General features: G+C 46.4%; 1 protein-coding gene and 1 long non-coding RNA gene across 3 annotated transcripts; one reads left to right on the forward strand and one right to left on the reverse strand.

Moving 5' to 3' along the window:
* The first annotated feature begins 811 nt into the window (after positions 1–811).
* On the forward strand, positions 812–23,126 carry PNKP (polynucleotide kinase 3'-phosphatase). 2 transcript variants are annotated; one of them, XM_081884054.1, is made up of 17 exons: positions 812–913; positions 1,618–1,757; positions 5,465–5,511; positions 5,666–6,115; positions 7,043–7,122; positions 10,325–10,382; positions 10,504–10,611; positions 11,863–11,934; positions 12,823–12,871; positions 13,738–13,808; positions 16,401–16,493; positions 18,036–18,132; positions 20,163–20,224; positions 20,353–20,462; positions 20,564–20,651; positions 21,914–21,975; positions 22,767–23,126. In XM_081884054.1, coding segments are annotated over exons 1-17 (1,710 nt in total). In that variant the 5' UTR covers positions 812–911; the 3' UTR covers positions 22,888–23,126. The 2 variants fall into 2 exon arrangements, with proteins under 2 accessions (XP_081740180.1, XP_081740179.1); XM_081884053.1 differs by having other exon boundaries at positions 870–1,093.
* LOC309354405 lies at positions 14,267–16,394 on the reverse strand. Its single transcript, XR_014162264.1, has 2 exons — positions 15,208–16,394; positions 14,267–14,455 (listed from the first exon to the last, which is right to left on the reverse strand). It is a non-coding gene; the product is annotated as an uncharacterized lncRNA (long non-coding RNA).
* Positions 23,127–23,404: the final 278 nt, after the last annotated feature.

Here is a 23,404-nt window from a genome sequence, read left to right on the forward strand (position 1 = left end):
AATTCTTCGGCAATCAGCCTTCTTTATGGTCCAGCTCTCACTTCCATACATCACTACTGGGAAAACCATAGCTTTAACTATACGGACCTTTGTTGGCAAGGTGATGTCTCTGCTTTAGGGATCCTATTAAGAGGCTGCTTTTGCATTCTGACACTTCCATTTATCTTTCTGAGGAGTGTAGAGGAAGCAAGGCACAGCAAACTGGACAAAATAAGCATAATAACAGTAAAAACCAACGGATGCTATTTTGCCAGTCAGCCCCTTCCACCGGAGCAGATTCCACCTGGGGAGAAGAGAGGAGAGAGGCTGCCCTAGACTCGACCTCGGAACGCGTTCGCAATGGTCAGCGCTCAGCGTCGGACCGCTTTCGGCAGAGCGCTCGCTTGGAAGCATCGTCTCTCGTTCCAAACCATAGAGATAGAAAAAGTGTAGAGTAATGTGCACCGCCAGAGAGTTGTCGGATTGGTTTGGAATATTTCCGCGTTGCCTCGCTAAGCTGAACTTTGCTGCTGGCTAACTTCAGCTGTGTTTCTTGACGGAAAAAAACCAGCCAACCACAACGGTGCCAAGGAAGGATAGCCACCTCACGGAGCCATGCACCGCCGTTCTGGCGGTGAATATCATTCTCATCTCCAATTCCACCCTGAGAGATGACAAACGATCGAGCGGCGGCGCCGCTTTCTGCACCCAAGAGAGAATCCCGTCTTTTTTAAAAAAAACCCAAAACTCAAAACGAAACCCGAAAGTTCACGTTTCGTGTGACTCTTCACTTTCCTGTCTCTATTTCCCGGATCAGGGCAAGGTCCTGCCTCGACTTCAGCTGCCCGGGCTTGGATACACTTCCGGTTAAGCCAGAGGAAAAGGCGCCATAGCCCTCCTTCAGACTTCCTGCTTAGGGACGAGCTTGCTGAATGTGGGTCCTCGTTTCTTCTGCTGCGCGTAGCAACAGCAGTGGGGTGTTCTTGCTCTTTCAGTGCAGGAGGGCCAGCTCCTCTGTCTGGACAGGAGGACCCCCTGAGAAATACAAACCTAAATTCTCCTTCCTTTCTTTCTTGTACCAGCTTATATTTGTGAAAGAGGCAGGCATTTTGAGGTACCTGCGGTTTCATATGCATTTCAGCTGGGTGCAGTTTTGCTCCTTGTGAGAAATGGTCTCTTTCCTCAACAAACATCCCATACAGAAAGACACCCAGTAGAGATGATGTGGTTTATGCTCCTCTCCTCTAAACTCTGCCACTCCCCAAAGTTAAATATAGGTTCTCTCATGACTGGGGGATTAAAATATTCGATTTCCTCTCCTCATTGGCTCTTTTAGGGCAGTTCCCACACGCCAACCCTTGTTTTCATTTCACCAGTCTCTCTCACCTTCTCAAAACAATATATGATTTCTAACATAGCCCTCCCGTTCAGAGTTCAGGAGCCAAGTTTTCTCAGTGGAACACGTTTATTTCTTTTCGGGTGGTATCCGCTATCTCTTGGAAAATAGGAAACTTTTAGTCTTGTCCCCCAATTATGGATAAATCATTGAGAATTGGGAAGATTTGTGAGAGTCTTCTAAGCTTTTTTTTTAAAAAAAACACACAACAACAATCCAAAACCATTCTTTTCCATCCACAGGCTGCCCAGTGCCATGCGGTGCCTCCTCGTCAGCCAAGACAAGCGACATGATCCAGTTCTTCTGCCTGATGGTGTGACTGTGGTTCTGGGCAGGGGACCTGAGACTCTCGTCACCGATAAAAAATGCTCCCGGACACAAGGTGAGTAATTTTTCTCTTGTTAGGAATTTTTCTTTTCCTGCTAGTACAATCCCCTCCAATCATTGTGCTTGGTCTAATGTTGAACTTTCTGGGATTCTTTGTAATGCATTGGACAGATTGTTCCTTCCTGTTCATCCCCTTGATTGGGTCACTCTCAGGGGGCACAACCTTCCAAGTTCCGCATGTCAGCAGTGGGCAGGGCCAGATGCGAAAGCAGATGCAGCAACAAATATGAACTTTAACCAGGTATAATAAGCTGGTTTCCATGCAGGCTCACACTCCTCAATGCAGACAAGCAAGAGGCCTTGTTAAGAGTTGAAGGACACATTCCAGCCAGGCAAACAGCAGTAGGCCTGGTGAGATGTGTGGCCTGAAGAGAGAGAGTAAAAATATTTAGGCTTCTGGTATATGTTATGCTCCTTGTGAGAAATGGTCCCCTTCTTTAATGTAAGAAGTGCCACTGTATTCTGCTCTGGTCAGACCTCACCTGGAGTACTGTGTCCAGTTCTGGGCACCACAGTTCAAGAAGGACATTGACAAACTGGAACGTGTCCAGAGGAGGGCAACCAAAATGGTCAAAGGGCTGGAAACAATGCCTTATGAGGAACGGCTAAGGGAGCTGGGCATGTTTAGCCTGGAGAAGAGGAGGTTAAGGGGTGATATGATAGCCATGTTCAAATATATAAAAGGATGTCACATAGAGGAGGGAGAAAGGTTGTTTTCTGTTGCTCCAGAGAAGCAGACACGGAGCAATGGTTCCAAACTACAAGAAAGAAGATTCCACCTAAACATTAGGAAGAACTTCCTGACAGTAAGAGCTGTTTGACAGTGGAATTTGCTGCCAAGGAGTGTGGTGGAGTCTCCTTCTTTGGAGGTCTTTAAGCAGAGGCTTGACAACCATATGTCAGGAGTGCTCTGATGGTATTTCCTGCTTGGCAGGGGGATGGACTCTTCCAACTCTAAGATTCTATGATTCTATGACTAGCTCAAGTGACCCTATAGCCTACACTAGACATGTTCAACTGGTCAACCGCGATCGACAGGTAGATCCCCTGGTGATCCTGGTCGATCGTGGGATCCTTATCGATCGCGGGTTTAGAAAAACTTCGGAATGAATGTTTCCGCCCCCTGCCCTCCCTCACTCTGTCCCTCTGTTGCTCCAAGTGGACGGAGTTCAGTGTTTTATCATTGTGGTGTGGAATACAGTGATTGACTTTAGCGGTGTGTGTTTTTGTTATTGGTGGAGTGTGAGATGAGTGAACTATTTCATTCTCCCTTTAAAAAAGCTCATCAACTGTGTTCTCCCCCCCAAAATAAAAGCTCAACAATTCTGGTGTCCCCCCCAAAAAAAGCTCAAGAGCTCTGGTCTCCCCAAAGAAAGCTCAACAATTCTGGTCAATCCTCAATGACAATTGGTAGATCACTGCCAGTTTTTTTACACAGGGAGTAGATCGCAATCTCTTGGGACTTGGACGGGCCTGGCCTTCACTCCTTTATTAGTAATGCTCTACTTTCCTGGAACTCCTCCAAGTGAAGTAACGTGTTTTTTTCTTTTTGTTCTGCCTGACTGCACCCCACGGGTTTAATGTCTGCTGCTCTGCGGGAGCCACAGAACGAAAACAGAACTAAGTGCAGATACGGATGACAAATCTGAGCACTTCCTGGGGGGAAAGGTAGTTGCAAGAGTTTCCAGGCATCAGGAACTCCAGAGAGCCAGTGTGGTGTAAATGTCCGCCATGCTGGACAGGTCAAGGAGACCTGGGCTCAAATCCCTGCTGGGCCAGTCATTGACTTTCCTGCCTAGAACTTGCCTTACTTGGTTGTGAGATTAAAATGGAGGTGGTAGAGATGTGAAATCCACATATTCTACCTTGAGCCCCCTTGAAGGAAAAGCTGGATGCAAGTGAGATCGATACCTGCCCCTTCCTTTGCAACTTCTAGAAATGCTACCTTCCCTGATGCCTGTGCATGCCTTTCCAGCCACTGGGGCCGGCCCTGTCATTGGGCAAAGCGAGTCAGAAGCGGGAGCAGCAATAGCACTTTTCCCACCAGCACCCTGTCAACACACATGCACACTTCACCACCTTATTGCTTCTGAGCTGGTGATCCCAATTCTTAGCTGGTCCACCCTGACAACACACGCTGTAGGAAATGGAATGATTGCCACGATGGGATGGAGAGCAGGCAGTACCTTTGCCAGTGGAACTCTGCATGCAGTGCAGTAGAATGACTTTGTTTTTTGTGCCTTCCCTTCAACTGCTTTGCCAGTGGGAGGCCCTTCCTTCCTTCCTTCCCTCCTTCCTTCCTTCCTTCCTTCCTTCCTTCCTTCCTTCCTTCCTTCCTTCCTTCCTTCCTTCTCCTTTCTACTGCTTTCTATCCATTTTCCATTTTGTAGATAATATGTTTTATTAAATTTCCACAAATTTCACATAAAATTCCAGTACATAATATTTTTTTCTTTTGTCGACTTCCCATCCCATTATCCGTAGTGTTTTTTTTAAATAATTTCCATGGTAATTATTTCTGTTGAATAATTATTATGGCTATGATATAAAAGAGTGAATATAGGGTTCAGCAGAGAGATAGAATACAATAATCTTGAATTATTTCTGCTTTCTACCCATTTTAATTTCCCTCTGGTTTCTTGATACAGTGGTGCCTTGGTTCTAGAATGGCTTGGCTCCCAAACGCTGCAAACCCGGAAATAAGTGTTCCGGTTTGTGAATGTTTTTCAGAAGCTGAACGTCCGGCGCAGCTTTCATTTGAGTGCAGGAAGCTCCTGCAGCCAATCGGAAGCCACGCCTTAGTTTTCTTACTGTTTCGGGAGTCAAACTGACTCCTGGAATTGTTTAAGTTCGACAACCAAGGTACCACTGTACTGCTTTTCTTATTATTACAGTGGTACCTTGGGTTAAGTACTTAATTTGTTCTTAACCTGAAACTGTTCTTAACCTGAAGCACCACTTAAGCTAATGTGGCCTCCTGCTGCCACTGCGCCGCTGGAGCACGATTTCTCTTCTTATCCTGAAGCAAAGTTCTTAACCTGAAGCACTATTTCTGGGTTAGCGGAGTATGTAACCTGAAGCGTATGTAACCTGAAGCATATGTAACCCGAGGTACCACTGTACTTCCTCCATTTTCTCTTTCCTCCTTTCGCCTTTCTTCCTCTCCCTCCCCACCCACCCATAACTCCTTTAAAAGAAAAAGCCCAGCACCACCACTTCTGGTTCTGATTTAGTCTTGTGTTTTGATGAATATATGGCAAAATATTGCTCAAAAAGGTATGCTAATATGTCTAGATTAAAATGTGAAGTACTGGATGGAAGAAAAATTAGTAAGGAAAGATAATAAGAACATATAGATGATTTGAGAAGGTTGTAGAATACAAAGATTATTGTAAATTGTATAGCGTGGAGGAAATCAATTGGGGGTGGAGGGAAGTGGGAGGAAGGAGAAAAGAATAATATGATGGATTGAGGAAATAGAAATGTAAATGTCTGGGGGGATGGGGAGGAAATGGTGTTGGCTTTGGTACATCTGTATTGTAAAGTAATATGTGAAAACCAATAATAATAATAATAATTTCTTTTTCATAAAATAAAATGATTTAGTCTTGTGAATTAATGATTCCATTTGTGAAATCTGGGTCTTCTGGACATGTCTTGCGGGTGTAACCAGCCCTGTTTTCTCTTCCTGTTTCCTCGCAGTGGAGTTGCTGGCCAATTATGCCTATAGATCCGTCCGAGTCACGCAGGTAAGACGGGGAAAGTTCAGATTGTCCCAATTCCGAGCCTTGTGTGTGTGTGGCTCTGCTCGTACGGGAGCCTTGTTTCCCTAGGAGGGTGAAGCAGCTGTTCTGGGTGTCTGGTCGCACTCGGGCCCCCTAATGTATTTTGGTGTGTTGCCAGCGAGGGGTGAACCCCACGTCGGTGGAGGAGATACACCTGCGTTGCGGCGACAGCACCACGCTCCAGGAGGGAGAGACTCTGTGCTTGGTGAATGGGCTGTATCCCTACCGCATCCGTTTCGAGGAAGATTCCCGCTCCCCGAAGAAAACCCTGCTGGAGTTCTTCAGTCCCCGGCGCCCCCTGAAAAAAGAGGAGGATGGCAAGGCCCAGCCTGCCAAGCGGCCCAAGACCTCCTCTCCTTCCGAGGACGAGGAAGACGACGACGTCGACCCCTCGGTGGCCGAGAAATTGAGGCAGCTGCAGGAGACGGCAGCGCAAGCCCAGCGGGCGCAGAGCCAGCCTCCTCGGCAGCTGCAGCTCTCGCACCAGGCTCCCCAGCCGCACGACTCCTGGGAGGACCATGGCAAGCTGCTGGTCTTCACAAAGAAAGGGGTGGTGCCCAGCGCCAAAGTAAGGCCTACAGCTCTCAGGAGCTGGCATTGCTTCTTGTGGGCTGCGTTAGAGTTGTTTAGGCCCATGTGCTAGCTGAGGCTGATGGGAATTGTAGTCCAAAACACCAGGAGAACACAGGTGGCAGGAGGCTGCTTTGGGGAAAGGTTCTGGTTCCATCTTGCGCCCCACCCTGTCCCCTTCTTTAATGTAAGAAGGGCAAATTTTGGCATCAGTTGTCTGGAGCGGTGGGCCGAAAGCCAGCTTAAAATAATTAAAACATCAGAAAATGGTAAAACGGGATAAATAACCAGCGCTGAGTAAAACTCAACTCTCTGTCAAATTAACTTTCTAATTGTTAACATGGATGTCTATTTATTGTATTTTGTAGCTTATTCTTTTTGCCACAAGATTCTTTGGGTACTTTTTTTTAAAGAAAGACGTGATACAAATGTCTAAAGTAAAACGTCTACAGGACATCATCTGGGCAGGTTGGGCAATACAGTGGTACCTCGGGTTAAGTACTTAATTCTTTCTGGAGGTCTGTTCTTAACCTGAAACTCTTCTTAACCTGAAGCACCACTTTAGCTAATGGGACCTCCTGCTGCTGCTGCGCCACCGGAGCATGATTTCTGTTCTCATCCTGAAGCAAAGTTCTTAACCTGAGGTACTATTTCTGGGTTAGCAGAGTCTGTAACCTGAAGCGTATGTAACCTGAAGCATATATAACCTGAGGTACCACTGTATACTCTTCAACCAGGCCTTTGTTTAATTAATATTCTCCAGCCTTTAAAACATGGTGTCCTGTGCAGGCTCACCTGAGAGATCTCGGTAGGGCTACTCAAAACCAGGAAGTGGGGAAGCAATGTTGCTTTGGGGGATAGTTGGAAGTTGAGGCTTGACATCAGCCTAGGTGATCCTTGGCCCTCTTTCTGCCTCTCTGCCCAGGTTGCAGGTTTCGATCTGGACGGGACCATAATCACCACGCAGTCTGGGAAGGTGTTTCCTACGAGCCCCGATGACTGGAGGTGAGGCGAGATACCAGGGAGGCGGGGGAGGGGAAGGAATTATGGGTGGCCAGCGTGGTCCATGGCAAAACCTGTGTTGATCTAGATGCAGAGAGGCCCGAGTTCAAATCCCCCACAACCATGAAGCTCATTCTGTCAGCCCAATGCACCTCCCAACAGTTATTGTGTGGGTCAGGCATTTGGGGGGGGGAGTCACCACATATGCCACCATGGGCTGCTTGGAGGAAAGACGGGGGGAGTAATAAAAGTGAGACTGTGACCTAGTGGTTAGAGCACCAGGCTCTGACAAGGGAGACCTGTGTTCGTTTCTTTATTTTAATCCATTTCACAACACGTATATACCACTTGATCGTAAATAAAACCTCAAAGTGGTTTATGAAAAGAAGCCCAGACACACACACACACACTCTTTGGCCTACTTTACAGTGTTGCTGTAAGAATAAAGGGTGGGGAGGAAAGCCGAGGACACTGCCTTAATTTCCTTGGAGAAAGGGCAAGCTAAGGAATATAATAAATAGAAGGGCGAATATTCCTACTCATATGGGGGAAAGTGAGAAGAGCTCCCTGGTTGTGGTTGTGATTCCTGCGTTGCAGGGGGTTGGACTAGATGATCCTTGGGGTTCCCTTCCAACTCTACATTCCTGTGATTCATAGAATCATAGAGTTGGAAGAGACCACAAGGGCCATCGAGTCCAACCCCCTGCCAAGCAGGAAACACCATCAGAGCACTCCTGACATATGGTTGTCAAGCCTCTGCTTAAAGACCTCCAAAGAAGGAGACTCCACCACACTCCTTGGCAGCAAATTCCACTGTCAAACAGCTCTTACTCTCAGGAAGTTCTTCCTAATGTTTAGGTGGAATCTTCTTTCTTGTAGTTTGGATCCATTGCTCCGTGTCCGCTTCTCTGGAGCAGCAGAAAACAACCTTTCTCCCTCCTCTATGTGGCATCCTTTTATATATTTGAACATGGCTATCATATCACCCCTTAACCTCCTCTTCTCCAGGCTAAACATGCCCAGCTCCCTTAGCCGTTCCTCATAAGGCATCGTTTCCAGGCCTTTGACCATTTTGGTTGCCCTCCTCTGGACACGTTCCAGTTTGTCAGTGTCCTTCTTGAACTGTGGTGCCCAGAACTGGACACAGTACTCCAGGTGAGGTCTGACCAGAGCAGAATACAGTGGCACTATTACTTCCCTTGATCTAGATGCTATACTCCTATTGATGCAGCCCAGAATTGCATTGGCTTTTTTAGCTGCCGCGTCACATTGTTGGCTCATGTCAAGTTTGTGGTCAACCAAGACTTCTATAAGAGTGACATCAGGCTTTTGTAGGACGAAGGCACTAAAATGGGGCTTGTGCTGGTGTTTCAGGGTTGTGCTTTGCACTCTATTGTCATCCATAGCAACATGCCATCAGTATTGGGATCAAACTTGGGCCTCCAGCTGTTTTTTTGGACTATAACTCCCATCATCCCTAGCTAGCAGGACAAGTGGTAAGGGATGATAGGAACTGTAGTCCAAAAACAGCTGGAGACCCAAGTTTGGGAAGCTCTGTTCTAGACAGAGTTGGACTACAATTCCCATCATCCCTAAATGGCCAGGCTGGCTGACGCTGATGGGAGTTGGTATCCATCAATACAGAACACAAACCCCTGTGTTGCAAACTTAACACAACAAACAATACAAGCAACACGAAGACCAGTATACTAGATAGCACTGCAATTCTTATTGCGTGATATACATGATTTAGTACAACAAAAACAGAATATGTACACTTGTAAATTCTCTAGTATACTTGAAATCAAATGAGCACACGTCTGTCAATCTTTGAAAGTCCGTGAAAGTATAATAAGTCTATAGTTGAAACAAAGTAATAGATGCTATCCTGTGGGCTAAGCGGTAAAACATTTTTAGGCATTCATGGTGCCGAAGTGGTGGTGTTGTTGTTTAGTCGTTTAGTCGTGTCCGACTCTTTGTGACCCCGTGGACCAGAGCACGCCAGGCACTCCTGTCTTCCACTGCCTCCTGCAGTTTGGTCAAACTCATGCTGGTAGCTTCGAGAACACTGTCCAACCATCTCGTCCTCTGTCGTCCCCTTCTCCTTGTGCCCTCCATCTTTCTCAACATCAGGGTCTTTTCCAGGGAGTCTTCTCTTCTCATAAGGTGGCCAAAGTATTGGAGCCTCAGCTTCAGGATCTGTCCTTCCAGTGAGCACTCAGGGCTGATTTACTTAAGAATGGATAGGTTTGTTCTTCTTGCAGTCCATGGGACTCTCAAGAGTCTCCTCCAACACCATAATTCACTGTTCTGACTGTTTCGCTGGAATCTTCTTCAGTACAACCCATAGATTAGAAAAATGCACATGGAGCAGTGGTCACGAGGATATGCATCTATTTTTTTGTTGTGTTAAATCATGTATATCATGGAATAAGAATTGCAGTGCTATCTAGTATACTGGTCTTCGTGTTGCTTGGACTGTTTGTTGTGGGAGTTGGTATCTAGCAACCCCTGGGGCATCACAGGCTGCCTGGGTTAGGTGACGCGTTCTCAAAGTAAAGGACTCTGATTAATAAAAATACGCACAGAGGCTTGAACCAGCAAGACTCTGGGAAGGGTGCGTATAATAATCTCTGTCTCCAGCCCCTGGCCCAGGTCGTTTTATTCACAAAAGAGCTTCTTACAGAGTGTTCGTCAGAACCAATCAGATTTCTTCTGAGCATTTCAACAAACCCCACGTGGGACAAAGTTCACCTACAAACACTAGTTAAGCATGCATACTTTTGGAGTAAATGAATGAAAGCTACAAAGGAGTGCATTCAGCAATCCTGGAGGTCATAAACAATCAATACACATGATAAGAAGGACAGCGATCATTACCACCTTCATGTGAAACCTGGCCCTAAGATTAACATATCAGAAAAGCTACAGCAAAGAAACTGCCCACTGTCTTTGATGACCCAGGACACCTGCCTGTCTGTGTACGTGACTTGTCAAGAAAGAGAAATGGAACAGGAATGCAGAGGTGTGGGTTGATCAAGAATCATATCAAAATAGTTTAAACCCAGTCAACGCAATGCTTTCATTACTGACACAGATGGCTTACTCTATATTTGTTATAATTCCTCATAGCAATCCTACCTGATCACTACATTTAGGGAGAGCAGCACTCAGTCGTTGCCCTTCACCCCTTTCTGTTTTGCAGAATCCTGTACCCCGAGGTTCCACGCAAGCTGAAGCAGCTTCAGAGCGAGGGGTACAAGGTAATGCACCTTCCCCAAACCATGTTACTCGCTCCAGCTTCTCTTCTCTTCTCTCCTCACCTCTGTCTTCTTCTCTCCTGCATCTCTGCCCTCTCTTCCCCACCCCTCCCCAACCCGGCAGGTTGTGATCTTTACCAACCAGATGGGCATCAGTCGCGGGCGCCTCAGGCCCGAAGTTTTCAAAGCCAAGGTGGAAGCAGTGGTGGAGCGGCTTGGCATCCCGCTGCAGGTGAGTCGGGGCAGGAAGGACAGTGTATCTCCCAGAATGCTTTGCAAAAGGGAAGTTGCCCATTGAGCAGGGAGAGTGGAGTGGGCTTTATATTTTGTGGTATAAATGCCACCTGCAGCATAGAAGAGGGTGGCTTTGTGTATGTGTGTGAGAGGGAAAGAGGAAGCATGGAAATGGTTTATCGAATATTTACAGATAAATTGCAAACAGATAGAAACATTAGCAGGATTATTGTAATAACCGGCAGTTTCATGAGAGTGTATATTTAAGGTAGATAATTAAATGAGCAAATTAAATGAATTTGGATATGCAGAAGATATTAAAAAAATAAATTTAAGGAACCGTAGAAAGAGGGTGGAGGGGAAGGAAGTCAAATTTTGAAATGTTAAATTGATTGTAAAACTAATGAAACATATAAACTTGAAAAGTATAAATAAAAACTTTTAAGAGAGAAAGAGGAAATGAAGCTGAAAGAGTTAAAAACAGGTGAAGGGCTTTGGGGGCTCCAAGGGCCTTGTGGGTAACTGCCCAGGGGCCACGTCCTAGCAGTAGACAGGGACGAAGTTAATCCACACGCATACATGTATCCACATGCTCTCCCCAACATTCACAGACAGCCATAGAACTGTAGAGTTGGAAGAGACCACGAGGGGCATCTAGTCCAACTTCCTGCGATGCAGGAATCTTTTCCCGTGGTGGACCTCGAACCCACAACCCACAACAATTAAGAGTCTCATGTTCTACCAGCTGAGCTATCTATTTAAACCTCCTCTTGCCCAGCGCTCTCTCTCTCTCTCTCTCTCTCTCTCTCTCTCTCTCTCTCTCTTGCTCTCTCCTCCCTAATCTCTCTCTCTCTTCTCTCCCCATCCCAGCCCCCACAAATTTGCAATTAGGGGAGAAAAGATCTCATTCCCAAGCCTAAGTCCCTCTGTTGCTGTTCTACTGTAGTTTCCAGGGATTTGCAGACATGCGCAAAGATCAAGGCGATGCAGAATTCGAAACGGTGAACTGTTCCAATTTCTCATTCTCCAGCCAGTTTAATATATCTCACCTCGTCCCCCATTGGGCACAAGATGGGGCTCAGCCAAAGTTGCCGGGTGTCAGTAGAGACACCCCAGACTTTGGCCCAGAGATGTTTGATCCAGGAAGGGAAGGAGAGATTGAAAACACTATGAAAATAAAACGCCAGGGTGTTTTTTATCTGGACAAGGATGGGATAATCTCACCCTGCTGCCATCCTTCCCCTCCCAGGTCTTCGTGGCGACAGCTTCTGGCGTTTACCGCAAACCTGTCCTCGGCATGTGGGAGCACCTCTGCAAGAAGGTGACTTGAGACTTCACGTATTGTGACTTTGCTGTTAGTTTTATTCTCCGTACTCTGGTCATTTTGCATTGTGATTGGTTGGGAGCAAATTTTCCGTCATCTGCTTATTTTGATTCCACCGTGCCTCATATTTCAAATACAGTGGTACCTCGGGTTAAGAACTTAATTCGTTCCGGAGGTCTGTTCTTAACCTGAAACTGTTATTAACCTAAAGCACCACTTTAGCTAATGGGGCCTCCTGCTGCCGCGGTGCCGCCGCTGCCCAATTTCTGTTCTCATCCTGAAGCAAAGTTCTTAACCCGAGGTAATATTTCTGGGTCAGCGGAGTCTGTAACCTGAAGCATATGTAACCTGAAGCGTTCGTAACCCGAGGTACAGTGTACATTGGTTGTTGAACAGCTTGGCTTCTGAACAAATCGGCGCTCCCAAACGCCACAAACCTGGAAGTAAGTGTTCCGGTTTGTGAACAGTTTTTGGAAGCTGAATGTCTGATGGGGCTTCCACGGCTTCCAACTGCGCGTAGGAACCTCCTGCAGCCAATTGGATGCCGCCACTTGATTTGCAAACAGTCTCCCAAAACGGATTAAGTTGGACAACCAAGGTGTGGGTTGCTGAAGGTTACTTTAATTGGTTTAAGTTTTAAAGGTCGCATTTTTTCCAGTGTGGCTGGATCAGATTGTTACGGGGGTATGTGTAGGGGGTGGTCTTTGTTGTGGATTTTGTCATCTGCCTTGTGTATCGCGATGTAGAAAGGTAGCATACAAATTTGAAAGGAAAGGAAGAAGGTACAAGGGTGCAGAGGGTGGGAAGGAGGAAGAGAGAGAGGGAGAGATCTGTATCACTACAAGTCTTGACTTCCCACCCCTCATTCCCAAACTCTCTTCCAAGGCAAACGGTGGCCTAGAAGTCTCTTTGCAGCAAAGCGTCTATGTTGGAGGTGAGTCAAACACTCAACTGAGCTGGGAATCCTAAGAACGGGTGGCACTTAACAGGGAAATAGAGCGCAGAGGCTGCAGTGTGGCGCAGTTCCATTTCTTACTCTCCGCACAAGCCCATCCTTTCCCTCTTGTGCTCGCTTTATTTATTACATTTATATACCGTCTTCATCTTGCAAGGTCTCAAGGTGGTGTGACTGGTTCCCCTCCTTCTCCCCATCACAACAAACAACCCTAAGGCTAAGAGATGGTGGCTGCCCCAAGATCACCCATAGTAGAGCGGGGATTTGAACTCCTGTCTCCCAGGCCCTAGTCCAGCGCTCTTAACCGTTTCACCACACTGGCGATTTGTAGGCAGCCCGGAGATCAAGAACACACAGAGGGCCGCATGAAATTAGGCCGTGGGCCACACTCCCCACTCCAATGCTATGGGATGCTATTCACAGTACAGTGGTACCTCGGGTTAAATACTTAATTCGTTCTGGAGGTCCGTTCTTAACCTGAAACTATTCTTAACCTGAAGCACCACTTTAGCCTCCAGCTGCCGCCGCGCTGCAGGAGCCCGATTTTTGTTCTCATCCTGAAGCAGTTCTCTGGGTTAGCGGAGTCTGTAACCTGAAGCATATGTAACTCGAGGTACCACTGTATAATGAGAAAATAGGTGCAATTTGCTTAGTACCTTCATTTGGCGGGAGCAAGAAACAATTTCAGGCTTGTGCATCTTCACTGCAGGGAAAGTTGTTTCTGTGCTTCCTCTACTCCAAATTTACATGCCCCTGTTGTGAGCGTTAGCAATGATCTGTTGAGTTTTCCACCTTGTGCTGCTGCTGGTTGTGTTTTCATAGCTCCTTCCCCACCCCCTCCATAGATGCAGCTGGGCGACCACCAAACTGGGCCCCGGGACACAAGAAGAAGGATTTCTCATGCAGTGACCGCTTGGTATGCAATCAATTCTTCTCTTTCCTGTCTTCTCCTCCAGTTTCCCTTAACCACGAAGCAGAAAATTAGGCCCCCCCTGGATTAAAGAACAGCTGCTCTGGTTTAGCACCCACTATTCCCCCTCTTCTCTTCCGCCAGGGTTTTTTTATTTATTTCAAAAAGAATTTACGTACCGCCATTGATATGCTGCAATATCAGGGCCAGCGTGCAGAAATTAAACATCATTGAAACAAGTGCATAATCATTAAACAGTGCAGAACAGTCATTGCCATCAACCTGCCCGAAGGGTCCCTCCTCTTTTTACTTAGGCAAGATGTGATTGCTGTCATGGAAATGCTGTTCAGGACTGTATTTTGTGCCCAGGTATACACAGAACTTGCCCTTTAGCATCCTTAGAATATCAGCGTTCAGTCCAAAGCCAAGTTTCTAGCACTCATGGAATTCCTCCTTAAAAAAAAAATTAAAAGCAAACTTTGTGTGTATTTAAAACATTTCTATCCCACCTCTCCTTCAAAAGTTCAAGGTGGCAGGTTTTAATACTCCTCCACTGAAATCTATGGAGGGGGGGTGAAACCATGCCTTTCACCTCATTTTCTCCCTCTACCACCTTTCTTGATGTCCTCAAATCCCACAGATAATTTGGAAACCTGAAGGCAGACCCAGAATGCAGTTCTGGTTTGGATTTTGCCCCAATTCTATCCTCCGTGTTAAGCAAGTTGTTTATCCACCCACCTAGTTACACAGCTAGTTTGCATGTTCTTTTACAGTTTTAAAATTGGCGAAGGTGGGAGGTAGTTGGAGGTCTTAGATTGTGATGCTAAATTCTCTAGAATAATCTTTTGGAGAATAGTTTCAAGAATATTCTTGATTAATGAGAATATTAGAGAATTTTCATTTAAAACAGGAGAATATTCATTTTAATGCATTGAAAGTGATAAAATTTTAATGCATTGAAAATGATATAATTAATCAATATACATCTTTATTAATGGGTAAACTTGTTCAGATGGCAACCAAAACTGTACAGATACTTTTATTTAATGGGGTAATGCAATGAATTAACATTCTTTGATTTTTTTTTTACCAAACTTGAAATTGAAAATTCAACGTGAATGACTCACGTTAATCACTAAGCCTGCCACTAACCATATATTTACCATCAACTTCGAATTCTAATTATGTTGTGTATATATGAAATGTAGCTTTTAAAGTAAAAGGAATATAAAAAAACCCTCAGGTTTGCTACATGAGTATGTTCTTTAACAAGCATATCTACATGGGACGGTATTTTTAGTGCAATACTAATAAAAACAATATAAAGTTTAAAATGAATGCTATCATTTCTAGAAAATAGCGGGTTCTTACAATAGAATTTACAGTTTGTGGAGAATATTCTCACCTCACATCACTAGTCTTAGGAATGTTTTGGCCATGGGTAGGCAAACTAAGGCTTGGGGGCTGGATCCGGCCCAGTCACCTTCTAAATCCGGCCTGTGGACGGTCCAGGAATCAGTGTGTTTTTTACATGAGTAGAATGTGCCCTTTTATTTAAAATGCATCTCTGGGTTATTTGTGGGGCATAGGAATTTGTTCACCCCCCCCCAAAAAAAATTGTCCGTCCCCCCACGAGGTCTGAGGGACAGTCGACCGGCCCCCAGCTGGAAAAGTTTGCTGGCTACTGGTTTGGGCTATTTGAGGAAGTGGTGCCTTGCAGTGAAGCGTTTGAGCTGGAAAAAGGAAAAAAGTTGTACCAATGTGCTTTATACACAAAAATCTGGACTGGTATCGGCAGCCCACATCAAGCACCTAGCAGCCAGCCACTAGCCAGCCAGCATACATGCGCTACTGCTACCTTCGGTAACCAGTTGTGTGCCAGATGTTTTAGAAACACAAAACGATGTGTTTGATTTGTGTATGGTAAGGAACTCACGGGCCCGAGAATACAGTGGTACCTCGGATTAAGTACTTAATTCATTCCGGAGGTCCGTTCTTAACCTGAAACCATTCTTAACCTGAAGCACCACTTTAGCTAATGGGGCCTCCTGCTGCCACCATGCCGCTGGAGCTTGATTTCTGTTCTTATCCTGAAGCAAAGTTCTTAACCTGAAGCACTATTTCTGGCTTAGTGGAGTGTGTAACCTGAAGCGTATGTAACCTGAGGTACCACTGTATCTGCTTTCTCTTTTTGAAACGAGTTTCTAGCCCTCATGGTTCAGAGGGGGGCGGGGCGGACCTGAAAATGTGTAGGCAGCGAAATCTTAGAAGTCAGCGGGGGACTAAGAAGGGAAGCAAAGGCAGATTTTCAATGCCCCTTATCCCTTCCTGGTGGCACACCTATTGGGAATATTTTATTATCATTCTCCTCGCTCTTTCAATCGTAGACAGGATTTCAAACCCTTAGGCGAGTTTGGAAGCAAATGACACAAGATGAACAGGCCAAGATGCAAATTGCACGTACTGGGTGTACTTTTGTTGTGGCCACGGAGTGTGTGCGTTCTGGCTGCCAAGAGTACAAGTCGTTCTCATCAGCTCACACTTTTCCTTGGCTCCTTTCCCCACGTTAACAGCTCTCCCTTCTGCCCGTCCTCACAGTTCGCTCTGAATGCTGGGCTTCCCTTCCGCACCCCCGAAGTGTATTTCCTGGGCTGGAAAGAGCCGCCGTTTGCACTCCCCAACTTTGATCCGGTGAATGATTTCTCTTTAATTTCTTTTAGAGCTGGGCTCGCTTTTGGTTTCCGTTCATATAGAACCGGGTATTGCCTTTTTGCATGCCATTAATTTGACTCTGAGAGCGACGCGAGTGGCGCTGTGGGTTAAACCACAGAGCCTAGGACTTGCCGATCAGAAGGTGGGTGGTTCGAATCCCCGCGACGGGGTGAGCTCCCGTTGCCCGGTCCCTGCTCTTGCCAACTTAGCAGTTTGAAAGCACGTCAAAGTGCAAGTAGATAAATAGGTACCGCTGTGGTGGGAAGGTAAACTGTGTTACTATGTGCTGCTCTAGTTCGCCAGAAGTGGCTTAGTCATGCTGGCCACACGACCCGGAAGCTGTACGCCGGCTCCCTCGGCCAATAAAGCGAGATGAGCGCCGCAACCCCAGAGTCGGCCATGACTGGACCTAATGGTCAGGGGTCCCTGTACCTTTAATTTGAGTCTGAATTGATTTTAGAATGTATTTCAATTAAATAATTATGATTTTATGTAAACTGTGTTATTTTTACTGTTAGCTGCTCTGAGCCCGGCTTCAGCTGGGGAGGGCAGGATATAAATTAAAATATTATTATTATTATTATTATTTTATTTTGTGATCTGCAAAACGATCTTTGCAGGTTGGTATTTGGAGGAGGAGAGGGGGCTTTTGAGTCTGACAGAGAATGGGCTTCCCTCGGACCACCTAATGAGCTCATGGCAGAGGGTGAGATTCAAATTGGGGGATTTTGGATTCTCGCCAGCAGTCTCTTAGCCCTGGGATGGGGAAACCTCTGGCCCTCTGCACATTATTGGACTCCAACTCCCATCAGACCCATCTAGCAGGGCCAGTCAGTGGTCAGGGACGATAGCAACATCTCATCAACATCTGGGGGTCTACAGGTTCCTCGCTCCTGCTCTAGGGCAATTTTGCTCAAAAATATGACTGAACCCAGGTCCTCTTTATGGGGGACAAGTGGCGGGAGCAGGGGGACTGATTGCTGAACAAAAGAAGACCTTTATAGACCTCCAAAGAAAGTTACCGGAAAGGTTTGCCTGCTGCCGCTTGTGGTTCCCCACTTCCAAGAATTGTGGGAAGCTGAAGGCAAAAAAAGTGTTGCATGGCGGCATGTTCTCTGCCTACTCAGAAGACCGCTTAAAAAAGGAAAGCCATGTGGGTGGCAGGACCAGAACTTTATCCTAAACTGTGGCAGAGCAGTGGGCTTGCCTGCTAGTCAGTTAAGCAGCTTTTGAGTCAGCAGCTGTGATTTATTTATTTTTTGCTGAGAAAACCTGCACGTAGTCACCTGGCTATTCTTGCAGAGTTTTACAGTCGCATTATTTTAGCACCTTATTCCAATTTAGAGTGTGCGTTTCCCCCCTTTTCTCTCCCCCCACTGAAATTGGGCCCGGCGAGATCTGCAAAAGCAGAGGGTTTAATAGGCACAGCTGACAGACTCGCCTAACACTATTACCTACAAAGTCTGAGTCTCTGTGTCTGCTCTATTTGTACATTTGCCATTATTGTCTCCTCTTCCACAGCGAACGCTGGACCCCAAGGCACGGCTGTATGATCCTCCAGACGCTTGCCTGACCTCTCCCTCCCCAGAGGTGGTTGTAGCTGTTGGCTTCCCTGCTGGTGAGTGGCCATTCACACCTTCCTTATCCAAGCTTTGTTTTCCAAAACATTGTGCAAAAGGTTCCTCCAGTCTCCCTGGGGAGTTTCCATGCGCTTCAATTCCCAACTGGAGTTTAGCTTTCTTGCTAGGTAAACCCAGAACTGTTTGTCAGGCTTTTTTCTCCCTTGGTTAGTCAAAAGCATGGGTCAGCTGTGGGCCAGTCCACCATCCCTCAGACCTTGTGGGGGGCCGGACTATTATTTTGAAAAAATATATATATAAATGAATTCCTATGCCCCACAAATATGCATTTTATATAAAAGATGCATTTTATATAAAAGCACACATTCTACTCGTGTACAAACACGCTGATTCCCGGACCATCCGTGGGCCGGATTTAGAAGGTGATTGGGCCACATCCGGCCCCCAGGCCATAGGTTGACTACCACTGGTCAAAAGGCTGGGGGAATTAGGCTCGGAATGATGGGGCTGTGCTTTCGCTAGAGAGGCTTATGCTACAGAGCAGTAGAATTGTGAGATAAGGCACCTTTCCTAGCATCCCAATTGGATGTCAGGCTTCAGGGAACCAGCTTCCTCCCCCATGGCCATAGATAAGCAGAACAAAGGAAAAGGAGTCTTCTTACCAGTTGGAAACTTGAATAATCACAGCGAGAGAACAAAGAACACATCTCCTAGTAATGGCGACACTCTCAATTAAAGAGCCCATCCCTTTCGGTCCCTATGAACCTATGCCACTTCTATGTCTCGTAATCTGAGCTTGTCCCCTCTGTGCTTTCTGTTCTGCCACTTTCTGAGCCCTTCTCAACTTTGGGGAGGGCAGTGGAGAAATGCGATCTAGAGACTGTGGATCTGTTAACCTTCTCCCTTCCAGTGTTTCTTCTCCCAGCTGCTCCCCATCCAGTATTTCCCAGCTTCTGCCTTCTGAACTATGCCCCTCTGCAAACCATTATTCCAAATCTATACTGTCCTCCTGCTCCTGGGAAGAGTCAGGATCTGGAGCAGGAGCAGGGGGAGGCTCCTCAGTGCAGCCCTCCGCAGCACGGTCCCTGACATTGGATCAGGCCCGTGGTCTACTTAGTCCAGCATCCTGCTCTCACAGTGGCCAACCCAGGTGCCTGCAGGAAACCTGCAAGCAGGACCTGAGCACAAGAGCAGCATTCTCCCCTCTGTAGTTTCTAGAAAGTGGTATTCAGAAGCAAACTTCCCCTGACAACAGAAGCAGAACACTGGGTTGGTAGCCATTGGCGCTTGGCTGCTAACCAGAAGGTTGGTGGTTCGAGCCTAGCCAAGGACAACTTTCAGCAGGATTCCTGAATTGTAGGTGGTTGATGAACCTCAGGGTTACCTTCCAACTATACAATCCTAAAATTCTATAGTCTTATCTTTCACAAATTCATATTTTAAAGCCTTTCCAGTAGTCATAAGGCAGGGAAATTGGCTAGTTCAGAAAGAAAATGAGGGCCTTGTGATAAGATGTTGCAAGGACAATGAAGGGAGCAGAGTATCAAAGCTGTGTCTGAAACAGGGACCTTTGAGATAGATGCAAATATTTCTAGCAAAGTGCTCGGTGCCACATCTTGACGTTGGGTCAAAATGCCTGGGAAACGCTGCTCTACCCTGTTTTATCTTTTAACCAGAGTTCGAAACTCCCATTGCTCTCGGCGCATTTTGGACAGGGAATTTCATTAGCGCGAGCAGTTTCTGAGCTTCTTAGTACTGCGCCTAAGATTTCAGATTAAAACTGCAGAGTGGAAAGAAAGGAGGACTTTTTCTGCCTCCCCACTTCCAGCCACACTCTGAAGACCAGAGAAGAGACCCTCTTAAGAATATGAGGGGGGTGGGCAGGGGAAGGAGGACGAGACCATGTGAAAAAACGAACATAATTTTTTAGCTGCAGTTCATTCGTTTCCAGCTATGTATTCTAATTATTAAAAAAAGTGCACCTAGGCTTAAGGTGCCATTTAGCTCCTAGCTTTCATATCTCAGATTCTAACACTGCTTTTAACACCGTCATCTTTTCTCGCTCCAGCTGGGAAGTCAACTTTTTTGAAGCGACACTTGGCCTCTGCTGGTTACTCCTATGCCAACCGGGTAAGTAGGAGACAGCGGCTGCCTGGGAGTAAACCTTGAGGATGGCCCTGCCTGTCTTCTTCTTCCTCCTCCTCCTCCTCCTCTCCTCTCTTCTCTTGTAACCCACCTTCTCCCACTGCCCTTTACAGGACACACTTGGCTCATGGCAGAAGTGTGTGGCTACATGCCAAGCAGCACTGCAGGCAGGGAAGAGCGTAATAGTGGACAACACCAACCCGGACTTGGAATCGAGATCCAGGTGAGGCTTCTCTGGTCACCAGGTGTGATGATGTTGCTCATCCAGCAGACAGGAGGCTTCCAAAGTTCTCTGAAAAACCATTGTGCCCTTCCCCCCCCCAGGTATATTGAGTGCGCCAAGGAAGCCGGCGTTCCCTGCCGCTGTTTCCTGTTCACTGCTTCGTTGGAACAAGCCAAACACAACAACAGAGTGAGTAGCTTGTTAGGAAAGTTATCAAAAAGCTTCCGCCGCTTTTTCTCCAGGGGAGGGACCAGATCACCTGTTTGAACTCGTGTTCCCCACTCTTCTGCTTTCACCCCAGTTCTGGAGAAATAAATCAAGACTGCAAACGGAATTCTCTCTCCATCTCTCTCTCGTATAGTCAGCCAAACTATATATAGTCATTAGCCAAACTGCCAGGCTGCCCCTTCCCAGAGCTGGAGATGATGCCTATTTATCGGAGAGCTGTACCACAAAGTGACTCATGGGAGACCTTGGTTTGTTAGGGAGCCACCTGTCTTTGGAGAAGTGCCCTGATGGACAGTGTCAATAGTTTAGTAAATGAGAGCCCTGGGATTTAGGCGAGATGGCTGGATTTGAGCCCCTGCATTTCCAAATTGTTATGGGTTGAGGCATCTGCGGCCCTCGACCTAATGTCATGTGACATGGAGGGAGTACCCATTTCTGGCACATCACTGGCATGTGGTCCATTGCCAAAGTTATTTCATCCCTGCTCTAACTCAGCAACCTAAGACTATGACGTGTACCTCTTCTGTTTATGAATGGCCTCTCTCAGAAGTGATGTACAGCATTCTTAACCCGCCGTATCTTATACAGTCGTACTGTGGTTCTCGAACGGAACCCGTTCCAGAAGTCCGTCCGACTTTCGAAAACCAAGGCACGGCTTCCGATTGGCTGCAGGAGCTTCCTGCACTCAGTCTGAAGCTGTGTCGCATGTTCAGCTTCTGAAAAACGTTCGCAAACCGGAACACTCTTCCAAAACGTTCCGAGTCATAAGGAGTTTGAGAACCAAGGTACGACTGTAGTCAAAACTACTCTGAAAGCGAAGTCTGGATTTCTGTTCACTCTGATATGTTGTGGGAGGGACAGGACACGTTTTAAATAGATTGCTACGTGACATGTGCCCCCAGGCTCCTGGAGTTTCCCTTTGTCTCTTTCCAGTTAGTGCTGCCTCCCCTGTGTTTTGTTTGGTTTTCTTCTGTCTTTCTGTTGTGCCTGATAATCAAAGCACATCCTTCATGAACTTACCCAGTCCTCTTTGATAGCTGTGTAGGCTATTGGCCAGTGCAGATTAACCGTGTGCTGTGCGAAGCACTTCTGAAGTGGATCTTCCTTGTTTCTTCATGCTCTGACAGCAGCCAGCTTGCCCCCAAGGGGAACATCCCCACATCCTGTTCAAATAAGCAGCCCCCAGAACGACTAGAGAGCAACCTTTTTCTTCTTCATTTCAGTTCCGGGAAATGACGGAAAAGGGGCATGTGCCCGTGAATGATATCGTCCTGAACAGCTATAAGTGAGTTTCTGAATTACTTATAGGAGGGAAGCTGGTAGTAGCATGGGGAGGGGAAAAGGGTGCAGCTCCTATGAATCTTAAGCTTTGGGGGCCCTAATCCCAGTGGCCCCATAAGCGACTTTAGGCCACGTTGCTTAAAATTTCTAGTAGACCCAATCTGAGTCGCACAACTCAAATTGATATTCTGTTCTATATTCTTCAGCAGGCCCAAAGTTTTGAGAGTCAGTAGCACAGATGTTGTAAAGGTGTGGCGATCTGTCGTGGAACAACCCGTGGTTGCCCAGATCTCGTTGCTGGTTGCGAGCCCCCCCCAAACAATTCAAGTTTCAGGGGCCCCCAAATGTAGGTCCGGCCACTTCTGGGGAAGGCTGTTTCTGTACCGCCACCCCGATTTCTTTGGCACCTGGCCAGCACCCGCTAAAGAATAAAGAAAGCAGAATTGTACACTTGCGTTGAACAAACTATATTTTGTTGTGTTTGTTATGCACAAATATTGCATGTTCCCGTCGCCCAGCTCTCACCTGATAAAAACAAACTACTAGCTCTCAAGGTGGTTTGTGTAGAAAAAAAGGGGAAATGGCCTGTTTTGAACTTCAACCCTGAGATGAACTGTGGGGGGTTAGACCACTTCTCCCCAAGTCCATTTTCATTTTTAAGTTTCGCCATGAAACACCCAAGTAAAAATATATGCCCTTAACGCTAACTTAGTTCCAGAAAATAGGCTGAGGACTGAATACGCTGCATCTCTGAAACATCACTTAATACTGGTTCTCTCTCTCTCTCTTTGCTAGGAATAAGTTTGTGGAACCATCGTTGGACGAGGGTTTCTCTGAAATCCTCAAGATTCACTTTGTGCCTCAGTTTGCAGATTCTCAACTAGAGTCACTTTACCGGCAATTTTCTGAGGGATGACACTGTCCTGCTATTTGCACCCATCTGACAGAGCCTTTTTTTCCGAAATGTTGCCAAAGGAAGGTATACTTATGAAGTGTGATGGCTCCCCCTGCTGGTCAAAGGGGAACCTTGCTTTGGGCTGTAGAACGTCCTCAGGCTGTTTGAAAATGGGAGTGGAGACTATATAATAGGATTCCCTTTTCCCCTGCGAAAAGGCATTTTAGAAACCATGAGAAATAAAAGTTTTGGAACCCAAACAGTTGTCCTCTTATTTTTCAGGTGAGAGCTATAGGCCTCTTTGTCACCCAAATAAAGCCAGAATGGGGAATTTACATTAAGACTTGTTTTTGGAAACAATTCTGCTCTTGGGCTAGCATGCCTAGAACTACAGGGAACAGTTGGAGAAGAATAAAAGACTGGTGACAAATTAGCTCTTCCTGCAGAATAGCACTAGTCTGGTTAGACTTATTCCCTGCCCCTCAGCAGAGCCAATGTTGCACACCAGATAAGGAAGGGTGACAAAATTAAATGTGAA

Source organism: Podarcis melisellensis, assembly GCF_964234715.1.
Source record: "Podarcis melisellensis genome assembly, chromosome: 13".
Classification (NCBI taxonomy): Eukaryota; Metazoa; Chordata; class Lepidosauria; order Squamata; family Lacertidae; genus Podarcis; species Podarcis melisellensis.

What these genes read in the sequence shown, in the direction of transcription:
- PNKP (XM_081884053.1), top strand. Translation starts at nt 912, where the DNA reads ATGTGGGTCCTCGTTTCTTCTGCTGCGCGTAGCAACAGCAGTGGGGTG. An exon ending in TTCAGAGCGAGGGGTACAAG is followed by an intron (nt 10,383 to 10,503) that starts GTAATGCACCTT and finishes CCAACCCGGCAG; the next exon opens with GTTGTGATCTTTACCAACCA. An exon ending in GCAAAGCGTCTATGTTGGAG is followed by an intron (nt 12,872 to 13,737) that starts GTGAGTCAAACA and finishes CCCCCTCCATAG; the next exon opens with ATGCAGCTGGGCGACCACCA.